This window comes from Semicossyphus pulcher, unplaced genomic scaffold (genome assembly GCF_022749685.1).
Source record: "Semicossyphus pulcher isolate SPU_LCO1_2020_fin unplaced genomic scaffold, fSemPul1.0.p SCAF_9, whole genome shotgun sequence".
Classification (NCBI taxonomy): domain Eukaryota; kingdom Metazoa; phylum Chordata; class Actinopteri; order Labriformes; family Labridae; genus Semicossyphus; species Semicossyphus pulcher.
This window is the reverse complement of record NW_027211770.1, coordinates 25,760,410-25,780,246: the sequence shown is the minus strand read 5'-3', so window position 1 is coordinate 25,780,246 and position 19,837 is coordinate 25,760,410. Positions and strand designations below refer to the sequence as shown.

Here is a 19,837-nt window from a genome sequence, read left to right as displayed (position 1 = left end):
AACTCCAGTGAGCTTTGATGGTTCCAGGTCATCTCTGTTCACACCTGAGTGACTTACCGTAGAAATGCAGCCATTTCTGTTGGGCAGTGAACAGCTGGACCGGCAATAAGACTGGAGATGTGATTTTTATGAAGATTTTTTAAAATTTGTTATGTCTTAGGAACTTATAAGAGATATTGAAAACACAGCTGTACTGCATAAGGCAGTTTTTAAATGAAGAAACTGCTAAAACTGTGAACTTTGCTGTGAACCGTATTCAGCTATTGCACAATATGAGCCATCAAAACACACAATATGCAGAAGTGCTGTTTAAGATGCTGCATGCATTTAGAATGAGGAAACACTGCCAGCAAATACTTTCAATTTTAACCTTTTGGCTCTTAATACACTTAATCTGTTACATGATATGTTTCTTATTAATCATTGATCATTTAATGAGATGAATTTTCAATGCAACTGTCATTTTACACATTTGCAAGTTACAGCAAGCACAAATGTGTGTTAAAAAATGTGATTTAAGATGATTGGTTAATCCATCATTTACAATTTATCCTTTCTTTATTAAGAAGATAAAACAGTGAACAGAAACAATGTTCTCTTAATTCTTTAATGTTAAAAGTGCATATTTGTAACTAAATATATGATACACATATAGGGCTTTTCTAAGATTATAAGTGTGTAAAAGCCTGTCAGTCTCAGGAAGGAAGAAATATTGCACAGTGGTGTCTTAGGAAACTTCCTGAAATCTGGCACAAAAAGGAAGAAATAGAAAAGTGAAGAACGGTCGGTTCAGAGTCAAAACTTGTGGAGAAGCGAGAGGAAGGAAGGAGGCTGAAAGAGGTAAGAGACATCATTTAAATGTTTATAAAAAATATGGGATTGTAAATGATCTCTTAAAGTGATTTATTCTTACTCAAACCTATTTTTTAAAATATGCTTTTTTGATATTCTGTGAATTTCTAGTAAAGTGAGAGTCGCCTGTGCTGGAGAAGGTTTGCTTAGGGACGGGAGGATTAAAGATAGACTGTACCTTTAACAGTCTGTCAATTCAGTAGATGTTTCAACAGCCCAAATCTAATGTTGTAAAAATGATTGTAGTATGTAAGTTATAACCAATATAAAGGACCAAAGGGGAACAGTGCGTGATCATAAAAATCTCAGGGTAGTCACACCCCTGGGTAGAGGGTGTTAAACTTGCAACTACGAAATAACTAAACATTCAACATCCTGTATTTAGGACTCTGATGTCATCTGGGGAGCTACCCTTTTGTTCAGTTCCTGCATGTTTAATGAGCTTCCACTGTAAAATCTGTCCTGCAGAGGGAGAGACTGACGGTCACCAGAAACAAATCAGGATGTTTGTTCTCATGTGGGTGACTCTGCTTTTCTCTGTGAGCAGCAGCAATGCAGACACGGGTACGTATCTTTATGATGCCAACAACAGAAACATGAAGAAACAGCAATAATTTTACAAATTACATTTTTTTTTTTTAAACCTTAAATTTACCAGCTCATTAACAGTATTCCTAAAAGCACTTTATTGATTTTGGCTGCGATATGTTATTTAAATAATTCTTCTGTTTACCAAAGAAATTAGGGCTTAAGGCTAAAATGTCTGTTCTGATGTTTCCCAATGTTCTGGCAACAGCAGTTATATAAAACAAAAACTTGCTGCACTATTTGTCAGTAAACGCAGCCTTTTTTTCATCATTTATTGAATATGATATATGACAGTCTCTTGCCATAAGTTAAATATCCTGTTTTTATGTCTCAATGTTTTACCAGGTGCATCATTGGAAACATTCTGTCAAGGTGACTTCTGTATCACTCTAAGTAAAGGAGTAATAACAGCAGAGGCTGGACTCTGTGTTGTGATACCGTGTTCTTTCACTACTAATTATTGGTTTAGGCCCACAAGTATAGTTTGGTTCAAATGTGACCAATCTATACAAAAATGTGGTGATTCAGACAGGATATTCAGTAGAAACAGCCGAAGAGTTCAGTCTGGGTTCTCAGGTAGAGTGTCACTGTTGGAGCCTGATGTGAGTCGGAGGAACTGCAGCATCTTCATCAACGACCTCACTGTGTCAGACTCTGGAGCGTATCAGCTCAGAGTTAATGGATATTCAGATGGCTTTTCATATTCTTCAAGATCAATTGTCCATGTTAAAGGTATGTAGAGCTACACAAACATTCAGTGAACATGTGTATTGTTGTGCCCATAAATGACAACAACGCATTTTTGCTATTTTCTATTCTCAATTGAGCATCAATTAATGTTTGGCATTTGTCGACCTCTGTTGGCCACTTGCAGAAACTGTAGCAGTTCCTGATATTACTGCTACTTTATGAAAATAATTTGAAAGCATCCTTCAGTAAACTTGAGCCCAAATTTGATTCACATTGGAATTCACTCACCTGGTTCTAATGAACTGCTCTCCCTTTAGATCTGACCCAGAAGCCCACAGTGACGATTCCTCCTCTGACAGAGGGACAGCAGACCACACTGAGCTGCACTGCTCCTGGTCTCTGCTCTGGATCTGCTCCTGAGATCACCTGGACTTTCAGAAGACCTGGAGAGAATGACTCGAACATCATAGAAAACATCCCAAACACGAAGACTGAGAATTTGAATGCCGCACAGAGACACAGCTCAACTTTGACATTTACGCCCTCTGCCAAGCACCATGGCAACAGTGTCACTTGTAAGGTCAGCTTTGGCGAAATGAGCACTGAGAAGATGGTGACTCTGAATGTGACCTGTGAGTAGAACATTTTGAACATTATACTCAACTTTTTCAGTCTAAAACAATTTTAATGAGGGAAGTTGTGAATGAAGTACCACTTTAACATTGTACATGACACTGTGTTTAACTGTGTCTTACAGATGTGAAGGAAGTTAAAATCACCGGAAATACAAATGTGACGGAGGGTGAGACTCTGAATCTGACCTGCAGTGTTGAAAGCTTCCCTCCATCTCTCATCACATGGACAAAAGTTTCAGACAAAAACCTGCAGAATGGAAAAGAAATGAATCCGCAGAACAACTCTTTTACTAACCTGGAGAAGAAAACTGAAACCTACCTGCAGAAAGGAAGTGGAGAGGCCACTTTTTCCATCTCTAATGTGACAGCAAAAGATTCTGGACAGTACATCTGCACAGCAAAACATCTGAACATCACGCTGATGGGAAAAGTTGATGTTGACGTGATATGTGAGTGTATTGTAACAAATGTGTTATTTTTCTCTTTCCTGTCATTAGATAACTGACAGCATGGGTTTATAGCAACTTTTAAAAAGCCTGAATAATTTCCACAGCACCTTTAAACATATGTGAAGCCATGTCGATGTGAATTTTCAATTTACATTATAACTACAGGTCTGCAGCATAGCTGCAGTGTCAGGTCTGCAGAATAAGAAAAAGTCCCTGTGGAGGATTTGTGAAGACTTTTTTTGAGCCTCACTGGAGCCACATGTTTAAAAGAGTAACGTGTGGTCTGTTGTCAATGTTTACACTTTGGTTCCATCAAGTGGTCGTATTTAGGCAATGCATGCAAAAACGTTTAGACATAGTCTGGTTTATATTATATTGTGTGAATATTAAGTACATTCACACATTGATTGAAAATACAGATATTACAGTGTTTTTGGGGGTTTTTTATATACATATTTTTCACTATATCATATATGTTATTTAGAAGCTACCTTCTGTATGCATACATGACACTGTGTTTAACTGTGTCTTACAGATGTGAAGGAAGTTAAAATCACTGGAAATACAAATGTGACCGAGGGTGAGACTCTGAATCTGACCTGCAATGTTGAAAGCTTCCCTCCATCTCTCATCACATGGACAAAAGTTTCCGACAAAAACCTGCAGAATGGAAAAGAAATGAATCCGCAGAACGACACTTTTACTAACCTGGAGAAGAAAACTGAAACCTACCTGCAGAAAGGAAGTGGAGAGGCCACTTTTTCCATCTCTAACGTGACAGCAAAAGATTCTGGACAGTACATCTGCACAGCAAAACATCTGAACATCACGCTGATGGGAAAAATTGATGTTGACGTGATATGTGAGTGTATTGTAACAAATGTGTTATTTTTCTCTTTCCTGTCATTAGATAACTGACAGCATGAGTTTATAGCAACTTTTAAAAAGCCTGAATAATTTCCACAGCACCTTTAAACATATGTGAAGCCATGTCGATGTGAATTCTCAATTTACATTATAACTACAGGTCTGCAGCATAGCTGCAGTGTCAGGTCTGCAGAATAAGAAAAAGTCCCTGTGGAGGATTTGTGAAGACTTTTTTTGAGCCTCACTGGAGCCACATGTTTAAAAGAGTAACGTGTGGTCTGTTGTCAATGTTTACACTTTGGTTCCATCAAGTGGTCGTATTTAGGCAATGCATGCAAAAACGTTTAGACATAGTCTGGTTTATATTATATTGTGTGAATATTAAGTACATTCACACATTGATTGAAAATACAGATATTACAGTGTTTTTGGGGTTTTTTTATATACATATTTTTCACTATATCATATATGTTATTTAGAAGCTACCTTCTGTATGCATACATGACACTGTGTTTAACTGTGTCTTACAGATGTGAAGGAAGTTAAAATCACCGGAAATACAAATGTGACCGAGGGTGAGACTCTGAATCTGACCTGCAGTGTTGAAAGCTTCCCTCCATCTCTCATCACATGGACAAAAGTTTCCGACAAAAACCTGCAGAATGGAAAAGAAATGAATCCGCAGAACGACACTTTTACTAACCTGGAGAAGAAAACTGAAACCTACCTGCAGAAAGGAAGTGGAGAGGCCACTTTTTCCATCTCTAATGTGACAGCAAAAGATTCTGGACAGTACATCTGCACAGCAAAACATCTGAACATCACGCTGATGGGAAAAGTTGATGTTGACGTGATATGTGAGTGTATTGTAACAAATGTGTTATTTTTCTCTTTCCTGTCATTAGATAACTGACAGCATGAGTTTATAGCAACTTTTAAAAAGCCTGAATAATTTCCACAGCACCTTTAAACATATGTGAAGCCATGTCGATGTGAATTCTCAATTTACATTATAACTACAGGTCTGCAGCATAGCTGCAGTGTCAGGTCTGCAGAATAAGAAAAAGTCCCTGTGGAGGATTTGTGAAGACTTTTTTTGAGCCTCACTGGAGCCACATGTTTAAAAGAGTAACGTGTGGTCTGTTGTCAATGTTTACACTTTGGTTCCATCAAGTGGTCGTATTTAGGCAATGCATGCAAAAACGTTTAGACATAGTCTGGTTTATATTATATTGTGTGAATATTAAGAACATCACACATTGATTGAAAATACAGATATTACAGTGTTTTATTTTTCTTTATATACATATTTTTCACTATATCATATTTGTTATTTAGAAGCTACCTTCTGTATGCAACTGTACTTTTAGTTTTACAGATACCAAATACAATATAGTTTCCATTTCTTATATCAGTCAACTCTTAAAAGTCACAATTACTCAAGAAGTCCTTTTATACAACTTTATTTGTATGTTTAATATTTGCTTTTATAAACTACATATATAATAACTTTTGTCTTTTAACTGGTATTTCTTATGTCATTATATAAACATATATATTATTATTCTTTAAAACTTGCTTCACAGATATGAAGAAACCCGTCATCACTGGGAACACAACTCTTGGGAAAGCTGACACTCTGAATCTGACCTGCAGTGTTGAAAGTTTTCCTCCGTCTTATATTACATGGACTTTACATGGTTCAAACACTGACCTGCAGAACGACACTGGATCAGCCACACTCGTCATCAGTAACGTGAAGGCAGATCACTCTGGAAGGTACATCTGTACAGCAAAACACCTGGACAGGACTGTGACTGTATTCGCTGACGTTGCTGTGACTTGTAAGTAGACGGTACTAATCTTCTAAGAAGAAGTTCATGTTCACATTTTACACTTGAATCAGTGAATCAGAATTTGTTTTGTGATGTTGTGATTCTGCTTGTGTGTTTACAGGGTTCCCAAGCATCTTTAATAACTCTGGATGTGAGATTCAGTCGGAGGTCCTGACATGTGGGTGTATCAGTGAGGGTTTCCCTTTACCCACCATCAAATGGCCGCTGTTAAAGAACCAGAAGAAATACTCTGTCATTACCACTGTCACAAACCACACTGTCAACAGCACCATCACTGTAACTGTGAAAGACCACAGCAACATTTCTGCTGAGTGTCTCAGCAGCAACCAAAATGGGGAAGCAAAAGAAAACCTCTCCATCCGATTAAACGTGTCCGGAGAAGAGGGTACATGCTCTCAACTAAACCTCTTCTGCTTTGCAGTCTACTGCTTTTATGACATCTCCTTTCTAGTGTGACCTTTAAAGAACAGTTATGCATGCTGTTAAAATGCAGTTGCATGTGTTCTGTTGTGCAGAACAACATGGACATTAACATATATTTGTTCATCTTGACTGCAGATAAAGACGGCAAAGGGAAAATATTTTCATGGCTGGAGGTCATCATTGCCTTTTTCATTGGCGTTCTTCTTACAGCCGTCCTTTGCCTTTTGCCTAGAGAGTGCCACAGGTACACTATTAATTCCAATAAACAATTCCTGGTTTTGTATGTGGAATATTGTCATACATACATTAAGATGTGTTGATGTTTGTTTTTTTTCTAGAAAAAGACAGAAGAGTTCTGGAAATCTGAATGAGACTGTGGAGATGGTTACCAGTCAAGAGGATCCCCTGGTATTTATATTCATTTAGCTCTTATATTTGTAGTTAAATGAAAATCTTTGAGATTATTACTTAAAATAAATGTTTGTTAAGTCACTATCGCTGAATGAGTTAACACAGTGGTGATTGAGCCTATGGCCCACTGATGAAAGCCTCTGCATTTGCAGGATATAGTATTAGAATAAATAATAGTATTATGGTCTGTGGCGACACAGAAAAAATTCACATGCAGCGCCCAAACAGGGATGCGTTTTCCACCCAGCAGTGGAGTGGCTAAGCGGCTGCTTTTCTGGCCTCTGCAAGTGTTGCGAGTAAACAGTAATCTACTATGGCTGAACAAACAAAGAAAAGATGGATGACTACAGATACAACTTCAAAAATAAGTGAAAATCCAAAGAAAAAGAAACAAATTAGACGCTCAGATGAAGCAAACAGTCTAAAAAGGAAAGCGACCGTCAGAGAGGAAAAGCAAGAGCTACAACCGGAGCCGACCGTGGACGTCCGGGACGTACGTGCCCGCAATTGCCTTTCATCGCCATAAGGTGCAGCCAAATAGAAAGAAACTGAGAACTTTGAGGTTAACAGTTTAAGATTGAATGTGGCTTTAATTGTTCAACATATCAATTATATGCACCTTTCTCAAAAAATGGACCATTAATAATAAGAGCTTAAACGGCTAGGTGTGAAAGAAAAGAACCACCTTGTTAACAAATGAATATTTGAAAATGGGTTTGGGCAAATCAGCAATGATAAAAAAAGGAAATTAGGAAGGGTTGGGTTGGCTGAAGGAGAATCACTGTTGGCTGACAGTCCTCAAAAACAGAGCCCTCTACTGTCTAAACATGTTGGTTTAGAAGCCCACCCTCCACCCCCTGCCGGGCCCTGCTATTGTTTCTTTTCTAAGTCAGTTTAGCGCCAGCCCCTAATATAGGTCTACATGAGCATGTTTTACATGTGACTCACTTTCCTCCTCATCTGTGTTGTGAAACATTAGATTTCCAAACACTCAGAGAAAATACAATTTCTGGTCCCACTACAGTTTTAAAATCCAGGTGCCCCACAGCATCTCTGTTGTTATGTAACAGTCACCACCTGAGCAGAGAGCATTGGAGCAGCCAAAAGACTGTAGTAGTGCTGTCCTCCATCTAATCTCCCTGCCCTGCCTTAATCAGCCTGAATGAACTCTCTGCCACATTCATTACTGAAATCATCTTGTGGAAAGTTGACAGTGCCTCACTTTCAAACTTGAGTTACTGTTTTGCTGAATTGAATGAAACACCATGACTGCTTTATTATCCAGCTCTTTAAGGTTACTTTGCAGTCCAGCTCTATCCATCGACTGATCGAAAAGGCTTCCACATGCATGTTACAGTAATCTTTGTAAAACAAAAGCAGAAACACATTGTGATGGTTAATAGTGTCTCAAAAAAAGGGGCTTCCTTTACACACACACACACACACTCACACAATATTTGTGCTTGTAGCATCTGCTAATAAGTTGTGTAATTTACGTTGTACCTAACAGATAGATGCTGATCATGTAGTGGAAGACGATCAGACCTACGACCAGGAGGTGGCAGAAGGAGGAGAAGCTGTGGCAGCAGAGAAAGCAGCCCTCAATCTCAATGGTGGACCTAAAGACTTGGAGTACGCCAGCATCGATTTCTCTAAGTTGAAAAGGAAGAGTACCGGGGGGGCAGCAAAGAAGCGAGATACAGAGACAGAGTACGCTGAAATCAAGAAAAAAGTAACAGAGCAAAGAGAAGGTAACGGTGAAGAAGAAGATGAAGTGTCGGAGGACAAAGAGGAGGAGGTGATGATCGGGGAGGATGAGGAGACAAAAGATTGTGTCCCAGAAGAGGAAGAAGGGGAGGACATGGCAGTGTACTCCAATGTAAAGGAAATAATGAATGAGATTTGAAGACTGTGATGCTTTGTTGAGTTGCTTCAGGTAAGTTTTCTTGGATGTGATTGGAAGTGATGGATCGATGTAATGGACGGATAATGGATTGTTACTCTGTTGAGTGAGTGATGGTCCTCTGAGCTTGAATACAACTAAGCTGTTATCTTCTAATGCCAGGTTCAGCCCGTGAAGAACTAAAGTAACTGAGAAACTTTACACCTCCACATTTAAGGGACTGTGAAAATCCATTTACCCAACTCAGGGTGGACTACAAGAATGTTCTTGTTCAAGTGTTTTAAGCCTCTGTGTGTTCACTTTTATATAAACCTTTAGGTTAAGTTTAACATCACCCATGAAAGAGCTGACACTGCCATTGTTGAGTGCAACAGGACAGTGACTGAGAGCTGTAGTGTAGTTTTGCTTAGCACTTGTTTATTTAACTAGGATAATAATGTGACCCAAGAGTCCCATTAGTTAGCCAAAAGCTTTTCTCAAAGGCCCATATTCCGTTTCCTGTAGAGAAAGGACCCTCCTTTTCACCCTGTGAAGCCAAGAGGTGTCAGTGTTTCAGCGTGTCTTCAGGCATGGCAACATTGATCTGTTTGTTGATTGGTTTGTTCGACCAATTAGACCAATAGACCCAGACTGATACACTTTTACACACAAGCATGACTTTGTTCATTCTGGGGACTTTTCTTGTCGCTTCATGGTGAGGTTGGCGTGTGGTTCTGTCTGAAATGCCTGAAGCGATTGCAATGAATTTAGAATGTGGCTAACATAACACCTGCTAAATATCACCATGTTAGCACTGTCACTGTGAATGTTAACATGCTGATTTTAGCATTAAGCAGTAGTCTTGTTACATTTTTTAAGGGTGTCTGCAGCAAAGAAACTCAAAGGACAGTTTCACATTTTTTACATTCTTTCCCCGATACAAAACTAAGGTTGCAAAATACACACTGAAAGAGTTGGAGGCCTTCCTAAAGCAATGCCGAAGGATGGGGGACATAATTTACAGTCAGAAACACGTATCAAAGGTCAACCAAAACTTAAGTAAGGCTTTAGCAGATCTGAGAACTGAAATGTACATTTTGTCTCCCATCTCTTTACATTTGAATAGCGTTGTTAGTTCTGTCTGAAGTTGGAACAAACACACAAAAATCGATTCATGTAAAAATCGGGATTCTTATCTTCTAAGATTCTAAATCCATTCATAACTTCCAAAAATCGATTTTTCCAAACTTTTTCCCGTCTCACCGTGCACACCTCGCGACTTCCGTGGATCATAAGGTACAGGTCTCGACATAAGCACTTGCCTGGTTGCCTGAAGGTATGTTTGTATGCTGAGTCTTTGTGTCACCTGCCTGTAAACTGTTAACATGCTCGCAGTGCTGCTTCTGTCACAAATGTGTCTGCGGCATGATCGAGTTAAACAGGCAGTTACACGAGGTCGCTATAAGTGTGAGTATTCCTGTTATCAGCGGCACCTCGTCCAGGTGCACGTAAACGCTGTGGCCACATAAACGGACTGTTCAGGTAGCGGATGTGCCGAAGACTGTTTACTTTCGACTTTTACACCTTATAGCGCACACACATCGTAAGGTTGTGTGTGTACCGACAAAAAGGAGAAGACCATAAGCTATTAATAAACCTATTTATTTATACCCATATGTTTGTTTTGGTCTACTTTAGTTTATAATTGTTCCACAATTGAACACATATTCAGTAAGAAGAACCCCTACAAAAGGAGAAACAAAGTTTGACATTAAAATAATACCAAAAACAAATTATTTCAGGGCCAGTGGTTTTAATGGCAGGGCCAGTGAATTTGGAAAGTTACTGGCCCAGAGTGCCAGTGGAAAATTGTGCTCATTGTCAACCCCTGAGGTAAATGTTAGCTTTGGTCTTAGATTTGCATTTGTGTGTATTTTTCTAATCAGTTGATAACTTTTTCAAAAAATGAAAATGATATCTAACGCTTTCATGCCATTATTTGCGCACAGCCTTTATTGGCTCACAGAGGACTGGAGTCGATCCTGAAGCAGGGACTAATTCAAAAATCGATTTTTAATCGAAATGTGACCCCAAGAATCGGAATCAAATCAAATCGTGAGACACCCAAAGATTCCCACCCCTAACACACATATACATTAATTATTATTCTAGCTTCTAACATTATTGTTTTACAAACTGGTGAAGTGTTTGGCCTTATTTTTCTGAACCTGTGTCAGAGTGCATTTTGTATAACAAGTCATAGATTACTTCCCTTTTTAATGTGTTGCAGCAATCAACCTAACTTACAGTACATAGAGCAGTATTTGGCACTTCTTTTTCTTAAACAGAAATCACACTGTTTATTCATTTAACCATGGAGTCGTCAGTCACAACGTAGCCCTTATTACTTCTGGCCCTGCAGTGTTGGTAATTTCAAAGGACAAAACTGAGGCATGTTTGTTGCTAAAAAACAATCTTGCAGCTCAAAGGCTGACCAGGAAGTTATGAGAGAGAAAACAGTGATGCCATTTAAGGCGATGTTTATTTCTGATCACCTCAAGGTCTTTGCTCAGATATAACTGAAAGATTTTGCATGTTTGAATTTAAGCAGTAGAATGAATACAATTACTTTCTTGCAGTCGTCTCTTTTTCATACATGAATAAACTTTTTAAACTAAAGACCGTCTTTGAAAAGTGACGTTATTATACTCTGAACTTTTAACTAGCACTGCAAATATTAACCTGTGAAACGGACCGTTCATATTCAGGCACATTCCATAATGCACATGAGAGACAGTTGACAGAAAAAATAGTTAGACTGAGGATTTTTTTTAAATGCATCATCACGTACAGCACTTCCCCTTTCTCAAACTTCTCAGTCATGAATGTGACCTCACAATAGAAATTTGGCTTGTTTCATTTGATTTTTCAATGTTAAAGTCGCACATTACATGTACTGATACACATACGATATTAGAAGATTTTAGCTCAATATGTGGTGTTTTAAAAAGAGTCAATTGTGTGAAGCGACACTTCCTGCAAACTTCTTGCGGTGCAAAGAGGGAAGAAGTACGAGACAAGGAAAGAGGAAGAATCATTTTGAAGCAGAGATTACTGAGGACAGACGAGAGCAGGAGAACGAGAAAAAAGAAAGGTAACGCCAAACATTTACTGTTATTTTAAAATGTATTTTTAATTCTTTCCTGACTAATGGCATTTGTTTTACGCATTGTAAATTATGTTTGAGCATTTAGATCATCAACTTTAGTAGAACAGATATCACAGAGTGCTTTTAAATGAAACATTTCAAGGGACTCAGCTCTGAAGAAGCCAGAATTTAACAATATAAGCACATGGGTTGATCATGCAACAGCCATGTATTTAAATGTGTCATGTCAAACATGGAGCACTTTCTGGTCTAGTTTCACTAACTGAAATATTTTAATGTTTCAAATGCTTTTGCCTCTAAAAGAGTGGTTCCTCTTGTGAATGGAGAGATTGTCTCAGTCGTTGAATAAGGATGTTCCCTTTCCTCTTGGCTTGTGTGCTTTTCTCTGTGAGAGACGGCAGTGCAGATGGAGGTATGTTTTTTTAATTGAAAGTCCTTTTTATTACACCATTTTTTAAGATATGAACACAATTATTTGCCATAATAAATATGCCAAACAAGAGTATAGTTTTCATTTATCACTGCATCTATTGGCTTATTTGAAATCTCTGGGATTTTTAGTCATCTAAATAACCCTTTGGTTTACCAATAGTTTTAAGGATGAAGAAATATAATTATTGAGATGTGGTGTCTGCTGAGAGCTGCCGACAACAACTGTTTAAAAGAAAGTAAAGATGATGTACTACCTTTATAAATATTACATAAACCTGTGTTGTCAAACTCAATATCTTCTGTCCCTGCATTTCTATCACTTTTTTCATTAACAGGGGCATCATTGGGAGAAGAAGCATGCCCTGTAGCTGGCTACTGTATCAGTCTGGGTAATCAACAAATAACAGGGCGGGCTGGACTCTGTGTTGTGATTCCGTGTTCTTTCACGACTAGTTCCAGCTTTACACCCAAAAATGTTGTTTGGTACAAATGTAAAAAAGAAAAAGAAAAATGTGATAACTCAGAAGTGATATTCAACACTACCAAACCCAGCAACAAAGTTCAGTCTGGGTTCTCAGGTAGAGTGTCACTGTTGGAGCCTGATGTGAGTCAGAGGAATTGCAGCATCATCATCAAAGACCTCATTAAGTCAGACACTGGATCGTATCAGCTCAGAGTTACTGGTCTAAAGTCTGATGGGAGCCCAGATGGATTAACATTTACTCAAAAAGCAAAGGTCTCTGTCAAAGGTATGAAAACAAACACAGTACATGCATAGAAGATGTTTCACACCAACAAATGTGTATTTAAAGTCTGAATGACGCATGAAATAATGTTTGACATTTATTGACCTCTGTTGGCAACAAGTAGCGATTCCAGCAGTATCTGATATAACCTCCACTTGTGAACTGCTGTCCCTTTAGATCTGAACCAGAAGCCCACAGTGACGATTCCTCCTCTGACAGAGGGACAGCAGACCACACTGAGATGCACTGCTCCTGGTCTCTGCTCTGGATCTGCTCCTGAGATCACCTGGACTTTCAGAAGACCTGGAGAGAATGACTCGAACATCATAGAAAACATCCCCAACACGAAGACTGAGAATTTGAATGCCGCACAGAGACACAGCTCAACTTTGACCTTTACGCCCTCTGCCAAGCACCATGGTAACAGTGTCACTTGTAAGGTCAACTTCACAGGCGGGACGACTACTGAGGAGATGGTGACTCTGAATGTGACCTGTGAGTAGAACATTTTGAACATTATACTCAACTTTTTCAGTCTAAAACAATTTTAATGAGGGAAGTTGTGAATGAAGTACCACTTTAACATTGTACATGACACTGTGTTTAACTGTGTCTTACAGATGTGAAGGAAGTTAAAATCACCGGAAATACAAATGTGACCGAGGGTGAGACTCTGAATCTGACCTGCAGTGTTGAAAGCTTCCCTCCATCTCTCATCACATGGACAAAAGTTTCAGACAAAAACCTGCAGAATGGAAAAGAAATGAATCCGCAGAACAACTCTTTTACTAACCTGGAGAAGAAAACTGAAACCTACCTGCAGAAAGGAAGTGGAGAGGCCACTTTTTCCATCTCTAACGTGACAGCAAAAGATTCTGGACAGTACATCTGCACAGCAAAACATCTGAACATCACGCTGATGGGAAAAGTTGATGTTGACGTGATATGTGAGTGTATTGTTACAAACGTGTTATTTTTCTCTTTCCTGTCATTAGATAACTGACAGCATGGGTTTATAGCAACTTTTAAAAAGCCTGAATAATTTCCACAGCACCTTTAAACATATGTGAAGCCATGTCGATGTGAATTCTCAATTTACATTATAACTACAGGTCTGCAGCATAGCTGCAGTGTCAGGTCTGCAGAATAAGAAAAAGTCCCTGTGGAGGATTTGTGAAGACTTTTTTTGAGCCTCACTGGAGCCACATGTTTAAAAGAGTAACGTGTGGTCTGTTGTCAATGTTTACACTTTGGTTCCATCAAGTGGTCGTATTTAGGCAATGCATGCAAAAACATTTAGACATAGTCTGATTTATATTATATTGTGTGAATATTAAGTACATCACACATTGATTGAAAATACAGATATTACAGTGTTTTTGGGGTTTTTTTATATACATATTTTTCACTATATCATATATGTTATTTAGAAGCTACCTTCTGTATGCATACATGACACTGTGTTTAACTGTGTCTTACAGATGTGAAGGAAGTTAAAATCACTGGAAATACAAATGTGACCGAGGGTGAGACTCTGAATCTGACCTGCAGTGTTGAAAGCTTCCCTCCATCTCTCATCACATGGACAAAAGTTTCAGACAAAAACCTGCAGAATGGAAAAGAAATGAATCCGCAGAACAACTCTTTTACTAACCTGGAGAAGAAAACTGAAACCTACCTGCAGAAAGGAAGTGGAGAGGCCACTTTTTCCATCTCTAACGTGACAGCAAAAGATTCTGGACAGTACATCTGCACAGCAAAACATCTGAACATCACACTGATGGGAAAAATTGATGTTGACGTGATATGTGAGTGTATTGTAACAAACGTGTTATTTTTCTCTTTCCTGTCATTAGATAACTGACAGCATGAGTTTATAGCAACTTTTAAAAAGCCTGAATAATTTCCACAGCACCTTTAAACATATGTGAAGCCATGTCGATGTGAATTCTCAATTTACATTATAACTACAGGTCTGCAGCATAGCTGCAGTGTCAGGTCTGCAGAATAAGAAAAAGTCCCTGTGGAGGATTTGTGAAGACTTTTTTTGAGCCTCACTGGAGCCACATGTTTAAAAGAGTAACGTGTGGTCTGTTGTCAATGTTTACACTTTGGTTCCATCAAGTGGTCGTATTTAGGCAATGCATGCAAAAACATTTAGACATAGTCTGATTTATATTATATTGTGTGAATATTAAGAACATCACACATTGATTGAAAATACAGATATTACAGTGTTTTATTTTTCTTTATATACATATTTTTCACTATATCATATATGTTATTTAGAAGCTACCTTCTGTATGCAACTGTACTTTTAGTTTTACAGATACCAAATACAATATAGTTTCCATTTCTTATTTCAGTCAACTCTTAAAAGTCACAATTACTCAAGAAGTCCTTTTATACAACTTTATTTGTATGTTTAATATTTGCTTTTATAAACTACATATATAATAACTTTTGTCTTTTAACTGGTATTTCTTATGTCATTATATAAACATATATATTATTATTCTTTAAAACTTGCTTCACAGATATGAAGAAACCCGTCATCACTGGGAACACAACTCTTGGGAAAGCTGACACTCTGAATCTGACCTGCAGTGTTGAAAGTTTTCCTCCGTCTTATATTACGTGGACTTCACATGGTTCAAACACTGACCTGCAGAACAACACTGGATCAGCCACACTCGTCATCAGTAACGTGAAGGCAGATCACTCTGGAAGGTACATCTGTACAGCAAAACACCTGGACAGGACTGTGACTGCATTCGCTGACGTTGCTGTGACTTGTAAGTAGACGGTACTAATCTTCTAAGAAGAAGTTCATGTTCACATTTTACACTTGAATCAGTGAATCAGAATTTGTTTTGTGATGTTGTGATTCTGCTTGTGTGTTTACAGGGTTCCCAAGCATCTTTAATAACTCTGGATGTGAGATTCAGTCGGAGGTCCTGACATGTGGGTGTATCAGTGAGGGTTTCCCTTTACCCACCATCAAATGGCCGCTGTTAAAGAACCAGAAGAAATACTCTGTCATTACCACTGTCACAAACCACACTGTCAACAGCACCATCACTATAACTGTGAAAGACCACAGCAACATTTCTGCTGAGTGTCTCAGCAGCAACCAAAATGGGGAAGCAAAAGAAAACCTCTCCATCAGAATAAACATGTCCGGAGAAGAGGGTACATGCTCTCAACTAAACCTCTTCTGCTTTGCAGTCTACTGCTTTTATGACATCTCCTTTCTACTGTGACCTTTAAAGAACAGTTATGCATGCTGTTAAAATGCAGTTGCAAGTGTTCTGTTGTGCAGAACAACATGGACATTAACATATTTTTGTTCCTCTTGACTGCAGATAAAGACGGCAAAGGGAAAATATTTTCATGGCTAGAGGTCATCATTGCCTTTTTCATTGGCGTTCTTCTTACAGCTGTCCTTTTCCTTTTGCCTAGAGAGTGCCACAGGTACACTATTAATTCCAATAAACAATTCCTGGTTTTGTATGTGGAATATTGTCATACATACATTGAAATATGTTGCGTTTTGATGTTTGTTTTTTTTTCTAGACAAAGACAGAAGAGTTCTGGAAATCCGAATGAGACTGTGGAGATGGTTACCGGTCAAGAGGATCCCCTGGTATTTATATTCATTTAGCTCTTATATTTACAAGTTAAAACTGAATGCGGCTTTCCATTTTAAACATATACACCTTACTCAAAGAATAGACCATAAATTCATGCACAGACATTTTTGGGGGTAGGGGCTCAAGCAAAAAGAAGGGCACTTATCCCACCAACATGTGCTTTCTGACCCTGATGTTGTCACCCCGCCGCTGTATCTCTCTTCACCACACACAGACACAAGTCGGTTCTTTGAAACAGGCGTTTATTTCTTGGGCATTTTTACTTTGATGAATCCACTTTTGTAATATCATCACGCCTTCCTCACGCCGTGAGAACTACAACTGAATAAACATGATACAAACGCATCACCAACTTATACAGCGCATGAGCTAGCATGAAACAAATCATGGACACAATGACATTTGGCATAAAAATGAAAATAAAACAAAGACAAAAATAGTGAAACAAAAATACCTCATTGGCTGCTTGTAGTTAAGAGGTTGCAGAATCCTTAATAATCCTTAAAAAAGGTCCTTTTGACCACCTGCTTTGGCTTCAGACGCAGATAAATGTGACCTCGATTTCAGTTGATTGTTATTTTTTAAAGACAGTTCAGCGCCAACCTCCAATATCGGCCTACATGAGCATAATGCGACTATGAAGGATGGCTATGCCACCAGGAGCGATTTGGGGTTCATTGTCTCGCCCAAGGACGCTTCGACATGTGACTGTCGCAGTCAGGGAACGAACCCCCAACCTTCCGATTGAGACAACCGACTCTACCACTGAGCCACAGCCACCACCAGGGGCCTCAAGCAAGCGAAACTTCTTAACCGGCCTGAATGAACTCTTTGCCCCATGCATTAATGAAACCATCTTGTGGAAAGTTGACACTTCCTCGCTTTCAAACTTGAGATTCTGTTTATTGAATTAAATGCAACTCCATGACTGCTTTATTATCCAGCTCTTTAAGGTTACTTGGCAGTCCAGCTCTATCCATCGACTGATCGAAAAGGCTTCCCCATGCACGTTACAGTAATTGTAAAACAAAAGCTGAAACACATTGTGATGGATAATAGTGTTCAAAAAAAGGGGCTGTCTTTAAGGGGATTCTTAACAAAGTAGAAATAAATTCATTAAAAAATGAAAATGATTATAGTTTAACCTTAAAAATGGTTGCGAGTAATCTAAATACACCAGATAGAGATTTCCTGCTTATGCACAAAATATTTGTGCTTCTAGCAGCTGCTAATAAGTTGTGTAATTTACGTTGTACCTAACAGATAGATGCTGATCATGTAGTGGAAGACGATCAGACCTACGACCAAGAGGTGGCAGAAGGAGGAGAAGCTGTGGCAGCAGAGAAAGCAGCCCTCAATCTCAATGGTGGACCTAAAGACGTGGAGTACGCCAGCATCGATTTCTCTAAGTTGAAAAGGAAGAGTACCGGGGGGGCAGCAAAGAAGCGAGATACAGAGACAGAGTACGCTGAAATCAAGAAAAAAGTAAAAGAGCAAAGAGAAGGTAACGGTGAAGAAGAAGATGAAGTGTTGGAGGACAAAGAGGAGGAGGTGATGATCGGGGAGGATGGGGAGGCAAAACATTGTGTCCCAGAAGAGGAAGAAGGGGAGGACATGGCAGTGTACTCCAATGTAAAGGAAATAATGAATGAGATTTGAAGACTGTGATGCTTTGTTGAGTTGCTTCAGGTAAGTTTTCTTGTGAATTGATGGACCGATGACAGATTGTTACTCTGTTGAGTGAATGATGGTCCATGGTGAAGTTGGCGTGTGGCTCTGTCTGAAATGCCTGAAGCGATTGCAATGAAATGAAAATATGGCTAACGTAACACCTGCTAAACATCAGCATGTTAGCATTGTCACTGTCAACATGCTGATGATGGGCTTAAGCAGTAGTCTTGTTTCATTTTTAAGGGTGTCTGCAGCAAAGAAACTCAAAGGATAGTTTCACATTTCGCCCCAATTCTTTCCTGATACAAAACTTACGTGGACAAATGTACACTGAAAGAGATGGAGGCCTTCCTAAAGCAATGCCGATGTGAAGGATAGAGGACATAATTTACAGCCAGAAACACAGATCAACCAAAACTTATGTGAGGCTTTAGCAGAACTCCATCCAAGTCTTCCATCTCTTTACATTTGAATAGTGTTGTAAGTTCTGTCTAAAGTTGGAACAAACACATAAGCTACTTCAAACAGGTGTGAAGTAATGCAATCCCCAAGAGATAATGTACAGTGATCATTTGGTGCATGTCATCCCCCACTCTCTACTCCCCACATTTCCTGTCTCTCTTCAGCTGTCCTATCTAATGAAGGCAAAAAGCCAAAAAATAATCTCTAAAAAAAGAATATACACATCATAATTATTCTAGCTTCTAACATTATTGTTTCACAAGCTGATTAAGTGTGTGGCCTTTTTTTCTGAAGCCCTGTTAGTGTGCATCTTGTATAACAAGTCATAGATTACTTCCCTTTTTTAATGTGTAGTGGGAACCAACTTGACTTGCAGTACATAGAGCAGTATTTGGCACTTCTTTTTTTAAACACTAAACAAACTGTTCTTTTAGATAACCATGGCTTCGTCAGTCACAACAAAGCCGTTGTTACTTCTGGTACACCCTGCAGCGTTAACATGTTGGGAAGTATTGAATTTGCATTAACTTAGGAACTTATATGGACAAACCGTGGCATGTTCGTTGCTAAAAACAATCTTGCACCTCAGTCTGAAGAGGAAGTTATTAGAGAGGACAACATGATGCCATTTGAGGCCATGTTTATTTTTAGTTTGAATTTAAGCTATAGAATGCAGAATGCATACTTGCTTGCAGTCGTCTTGCAGTCATCTTTTTGTACACATTAATAATTAAAGAAATTGTTTAACTTTGTTATGCATGAGTATTATGTATGTATGGGTGTATATACTTATGTGTGTATGTATGTATTTGTATATGTATATTGTTGCGTGTTATATTCATAATCTGTTATGTCTTGTACACTGTTTTATCTGCCACTGTCTGTAAAGCACTGTGGTCAGCTTACGTTGTTTCAAATGTGCTATACAAATAAAGTTGACTTGACTCGAACTTATATTGTACCTGTGTTGTGGATTTCAAAGCAGTTGACAGTTGACAGATAAAATAGTTACACTGACATGATTATTTTAAACAAATAATCATGTTTAGCA

At 38.6% G+C, this 19,837-nt stretch overlaps 2 protein-coding genes across 2 annotated transcripts; both read left to right on the top strand.

The window, feature by feature from the left end:
- Positions 1 to 773: 773 nt before the first annotated feature.
- On the top strand, positions 774 to 11,289 carry LOC138583656 (vascular cell adhesion protein 1-like). Its single transcript, XM_069655602.1, has 12 exons — positions 774 to 840; positions 1,321 to 1,416; positions 1,786 to 2,172; positions 2,448 to 2,762; positions 2,888 to 3,214; positions 3,750 to 4,076; positions 4,612 to 4,938; positions 5,668 to 5,925; positions 6,038 to 6,322; positions 6,496 to 6,604; positions 6,699 to 6,768; positions 8,282 to 11,289. The coding sequence occupies exons 2-12, from the start codon at positions 1,356 to 1,358 to the stop codon at positions 8,675 to 8,677; spliced, it is 2,862 nt and encodes a 953-aa protein (XP_069511703.1). The 5' UTR covers positions 774 to 840; positions 1,321 to 1,355; the 3' UTR covers positions 8,678 to 11,289.
- Positions 11,290 to 12,630: 1,341 nt separating this feature from the next.
- On the top strand, positions 12,631 to 19,725 carry LOC138584221 (myelin-associated glycoprotein-like; the record flags this gene model as incomplete). The annotated part of the gene is made up of 9 exons (XM_069656397.1): positions 12,631 to 13,003; positions 13,178 to 13,495; positions 13,621 to 13,947; positions 14,482 to 14,808; positions 15,538 to 15,795; positions 15,908 to 16,192; positions 16,366 to 16,474; positions 16,577 to 16,646; positions 17,917 to 19,725. Coding segments are annotated over 9 exons (2,463 nt in total), but the record flags the coding sequence as incomplete, so codon positions are not given.
- Between the last annotated feature and the right edge of the window lie 112 nt (positions 19,726 to 19,837).